The sequence below is a fragment of the Cyprinodon variegatus genome, unplaced genomic scaffold (genome assembly GCF_000732505.1).
Source record: "Cyprinodon variegatus isolate N-32 unplaced genomic scaffold, C_variegatus-1.0 Scaffold17, whole genome shotgun sequence".
Classification (NCBI taxonomy): Eukaryota; Metazoa; Chordata; class Actinopteri; order Cyprinodontiformes; family Cyprinodontidae; genus Cyprinodon; species Cyprinodon variegatus.
In genome coordinates this window covers 587,873-593,397 of record NW_015150470.1, presented here as the reverse complement: position 1 = coordinate 593,397, position 5,525 = coordinate 587,873, and the positions used below count along the sequence as shown (strand labels likewise).

The 5,525-nt window shown below is 36.5% G+C and overlaps 1 protein-coding gene across 2 annotated transcripts in view; it reads left to right on the top strand.

Moving 5' to 3' along the window:
• cadm3 (cell adhesion molecule 3) overlaps positions 1-5,525 on the top strand; it is a 177,043-nt gene that overhangs the window by 160,121 nt on the left and 11,397 nt on the right. The window contains exons 8-9 of one of the 2 annotated variants that reach the window (XM_015387087.1): positions 3,505-3,677; positions 4,750-4,770. In XM_015387087.1, the coding sequence (XP_015242573.1) occupies positions 3,505-3,677; positions 4,750-4,770 (194 nt within the window). The remainder of the gene's footprint in view (positions 1-3,504; positions 3,678-4,749; positions 4,771-5,525) is intronic. The other variant, XM_015387098.1, reaches the window with a different exon arrangement.

The window sequence follows — 5,525 nt, the reverse complement described above, 5'->3', positions numbered from 1 at the left end:
TACAAGACATAATAGATTTTACTAACAATCAACATATACCGAAGCGAACGGAAAACTGTGACCACGAAACGGTGAACCGAACCGAACCGTGGATTTTGTGAACCGTTCCACCCCTAATCTGTATACAGGAAAATTCATAGACTGATTTTAGAAAACATTTTATCAGAGGTCCCTCATGGAAGGGAAAAAGCCAGTACATTTTGGTGATGATCCAAATATTAATCTGGATAGCAGAATTTTTTCAAAGATTCTCTAACATTGTGAGATAGGGATCTTTGGCAGAACAAGCAGTTCCCCACTAAACCAGAGGGTGGCAGCAGTGACTGTTGACAGCTTCAGCATCGGATACAAAAAGTCTGGAGGTATTTTACTAAAGATTAAAACACAAAAAAAGGAACGTTGTTGGTTTGTTAGCAGGATCAATTGAAAACATATGAACGGATTTGATGGAAAATGTGCCTCATGCCAAAGAATCATTTATTTGCATTTTGTAAGGATCCAGATTATGTTTGAGTTTAAGCTAAAATCACAATTCAGGCCAAGATTTGCTTCTTTCACCAATTGGGACTTATACTTTTTTTCTATTTTATTATTTAAAAAAATATATCATCTTTAATTATAGGTTTGTAATATTTATTATAACTCCTATTATATTTTGTGTTATTCACTACTTTAAAAAATCAAAACATTCATTTATTGCTGTTTATTTTGTTTTTATTAGGCTTAAAGTGTAAAATACAAAGTAAATATTTACACATCATCTTTTGTTGATCCTGGCCCTTAAAGCAGTATTTTTCTAAGGATAGGCACGTAGAGAGCTTTTTAAGATAAGGAAGGAGATAAAATGAAAGTTGTATATTATTGTGACAATGATCCCTTCTGCTGTTACTGACTACAGAGAAAAATGTCTGACGTTAGAAATCAAACAGATTCAGTTCCCTTTTCTTCACCACTGAGTTTCACTGTTGGATTTTTAATGCCTGGTAGGAAGTAACAGCATCAGAGCTCTTTTGCTGAATCCTGCTGCCTTATGAGCCTCAAAACTATTGCTGAGAGCGAATGGATTCAAAACAGTTTTACTGCATCTATCTATTACAAAAACTAAAAAGAGATCATCTTTATACAGCTGATAGTGTTAAATATATTTAATCTATTGTTAAAAGATAATATCTAGATAATATGATTGAGACAAAGTCTTGTCTGTAAATCTATATAAACCTATCTCATCATTAAATAAAGCTGTTCTTAATATAAGAGTTTTCTAATATAATACTCAAATTAGAGTTTTTTATAAAAAATTATTTAATAAAAAACAAACTAATCACATTATTTGAACAAAAACACTGAAACAGTCTTCTTGAAAGTGGTGCTATAGTTGCAATAAAAATGTCTTCTAGCTATTCATTACTTTAATCAAATGTTTATTAATGCTTGCTAATGTTCACATAAAGGCAGTTTTTATATCCATTGAAAATATGATTTTATACTTGCATAATGTGACAGGTTTCTTGTGCTCTGACCTGTATTCGCTACTAAAGCATATTATCATTATATTTAATAACAGAACACAAGCAACAGCAGTTAAATGTGCAGTTAATTGTTGAATTAATTGCATATTATGTCGCATTTAGTGGAAACGTAATACAGCAGCTGATTACATTTTATAGCAGGTAACCAGACGCACTTGTTTTAAATACATAATGCTTGGATAATCTTTTTTATTTGTCTTGGGAGAGCTGACTGAGTGTGCAAGCTCCTCCTTGGCATTTGTGTTCTTATAGTGAATGCAAAACTAACAAAGCGAAGCCAAGTGCTGAGGGACTGAACTGCTGTTTGGTTTACACAATGCAGCTTTAATTATGAGCAAGGAAGAGTTTTAATTTTATTTTTTTATTTTGATGTAATTGCAAATATAACGAGGAGGAGACTAATGCTCACTTAAAAGCTTTACGTCGACAGATTGCACCTTTATGTACATATTTCTAATCAGTGGAAGACATCCAGTTCTGTGCCTGATTCTGACTTGCAGTAATTGTAATTACTGTACAGCGCTTAAGGACTTTCCTATTTGCATAATTGATTCTTTTATCAAGTAACGTCTTGCTATCTCTCTCATATACAATCTGTTACGCTGAATGGATTTTTCTAACAAGGGCAGATCTGAAATGCTGATTCCGTTGTCTCCTTCTCCCTACATCTCTTTTCCAAGCGCACTCCTCTGTCTTTTTGATCATCATCATTCTGTCTGCTGCCAAACATCTAACTCAATCTCTTTCAATCCTGTCTAGCCTTGCATATGCATCCATACCTGCAGAATCTCTTTAGGGTGATTAAAACCAAAAATGAATGTTTTTTTTTTGTTATTCTCATTAAATTCTATGTAACTAATCAGGCAGGGGTTTTTCTAGCTTTGCACAAAAATACCTTAAGAACATTCACATTGATGGACAAGTTTTCAAAATAATTTTAGGATTTGTGTCTGTGCTGCAATAACAGCCTTGATATATTGTCCTCGTCTTACGTTTGTTTTAAGCTTCTAAGCAGGTTTCTTTGAATACTACCCTTAATTTAACTTCATACATATTATTATCTACAGTAACATGCTTTTCAGACCTGCTTGAGAAAAAAATGTGTTTTAATGGTTATCATCAGGACACCTTGCAGTATAATCTGCATGCTGGCCAAAAATATTGATTTTTGATCTAATCAACTTCATTTACACATTTACTATATCTCCTACTTCTTTGTGGAAAACTGCAGATGAGAGTGATTTAGAGTCTGTCTTTCTAAGATGGTTTTCTTTTTGCCACACTTACTGTACATACAGACTGGATTTGTAAGGCACTGATTTATACTCTGGTTTCCAACATGTTCTACCTGAGTTGTTGATCTCTGCTGCTCTTCCAGAGTTTCTATGGGTGTCATTCTACTTATTTTTTTGGTATTTATGGTATACTCATCTTACTCCTACATTATCTAACATAGAGGTTCTTATTTCAGCTGTTGATCCATGAAACAACAGTTAAAGCCTTGTGAAGGATATGGCAGATACAGAATAATAATTGCAATTCAATTAAAAGAGCGGTATAAAACCAACACAAACAGCCTGTCAGATGAATTAACCAACTATGTGACCTCTGAAGGCAGATTGGTTTAATAGATTCTGTGTCAAGATATTGCATTAAAGCTCCATGTCTAATGTGTGTCACAGTTATAGATTCTGTTAGTGAAAACAATTCTTCAATTTTTGCTAAATGGCATGTTTTCTGTTATCTGTAAAATGGAATATTGATCAAACAGAATTGGATTTAAAAAAAAATATATATATATATATATATACAGTTCCTTCCTGTCATCTGTGGCTCTTATCTTTATTTTTTCTCTTCTTTCTTCTCCTTGAACCCTTTCTCTGTCTTTATCCATCTTTTCACTCCACTGCTTGCTTACTTTATTAGCAGAATGTGCATATCAACTAGCTCATGTTTCTTGTTTTTATCTTCTCAGGCCCACCATCTTCAACTGGGAAAAGGTGGAGGGAGAGCTCCCCCCACTGGCCAAAGCAGAAGGAGCTCTGTTGTCTTTTTCAATGCTCAACAAATCAGATAATGGCATGTACATCTGCCATGCTGGCAACGACATTGGGAAGGGCAGTGGAAGCTACACACTTGACGTTCAAGGTAAGAGGAGAGAGGAAGAAACTGGACTTATAGGGATCTTTTACGTTTCTTCATCATACGTTTATTTCTATTTCTTCTGTTGTTTGTTGTGGCAATGCTTGTTCGTCCATTTTTTTCCTCTTCTGATTTTCTTTTTTGTTTTGTTTTGTTGTTTTTCTCATCCAACCGTGCAATCATTACCACCAAACCGCTTTTGCACATTATTGCACCTTTTTTCCCTGGCTGTTGATGTGATGTGATTGTTCTACATGTTGGTCTGTTCTCTTTTATTATTATTTTTTTTTATTTTGCGCTTTGCTTGCCTATCTATCTTTGCCTTGTAACTTATTCTCCACCACCTGACCTACAAAGATCCCAATGAACCCTACTTCCCAACTGCTACCCCTACGTTTTTCCCTCTGCCGAATTCCCCCATCCCCTACTCCCTCCCTGATGTCTTCCAAGGCTCAGGGTCAGACTCCCCTGACTTCCTCTCCACCTTTTCCCCTGACTCCTCCACTTTGACGCCTGTCATCTCATTGACAACCCCACCCTCTTCCACCACCACCCTTTCCAACGTCCTTTTCCCTGACTTGCCCTCCTCCCCTGACTCCTCCTCCCTCCCCCCATCACCTGTGACTCCTTCCCTTACATCCCAGACCCCTTCAGTTTCCGTCCAGACGAACGGAGTTAACACTTTCACAGGTAAAACCAGTTCCACTCTTGCACTTTCACAAGATGCTTAGTCATGGAGTAGAAAGGGGGGGGTCAGTACAGTCACTGGTATTTTCTGCTTTAACACACAAACTGCATAGCTGTTAGAGATTCTTGTTGTATATGAACCGACATGCAAAAACTCACAAAAAGATGGAAAAACGTTGGATTTTTGAGGGTGTTTGCAGCTATTTCATGCATTTTTTTTCTTGTTGTCCTCTTCCTTCTTATTGATATCCCTAATCCTTGACCCCTGACCTTAACATGCACTCCTCCTGTTTTTCCATGCATCTGTTCCTCCATCCATCCATTCATTCATCCATCCATCCATCCATCCTCCATCTAAATATTCAACTATCCATCTACTCATCTTGGGAAGTTGATGCACGCAACTCAACAGGTATAACTCTTTCAAGCAGTGACTTGTTTTTGTGGGTATGTGTTTCTTCCTCCTGTTTGTGCATCTATCTGTCTGTGATGCCGTCTTGTTTCTGTCTGTCTAATGTACTTCGGGAGAAGAAAAAATGTTGCTCAAGGTCATTTAACCAGAAAGAGGAATAAAACCCCACCTACACAAACTACATCTGCATTTTATTGACCTGGGCTATAACGGAAAAGTGATTTGAATTTGGTAATTCAATTCACAAAGGGGAATTCACATATGTAAATTCATAACTCAGCAATATATTTAAAGTTTTTATTTATCTGTTTTTGTAAGGGTTATGGTTTAGAGGTAATGAAAAACATAGTTTCTCAGAAATGTACCAGAAAAGGCAGAAAAGTGTGGTTATGGCCAGCACAATAATGGAGAGGACTGCTGACCCCACAGATTTCAAGCAGACAGGCATTGACATCGTGCACAATGAGGGTAAGCCACAACTGGCATTACAAAAAAAGCTGGCTGATCTCAGGATGATGTATAGGAGCATATTAAAGGACGGTTCTGTGAAAGCAAGAAAAATTCAATGGCTTGGGTTAGATTAGAAAAGGGTGGACTGTTGCTGGAGACAGAAGAAGACCTGAAGAACTAACCGGACACAGAAGTAACCTGGACTTTTTTCCAGTAAGCTTCTTAACTGAAAATGTTTAGATTTTCTAGGGATGCACGATATTGGGATTTTGGCCGATATCCGATATGCCAATATTTTAAAACTC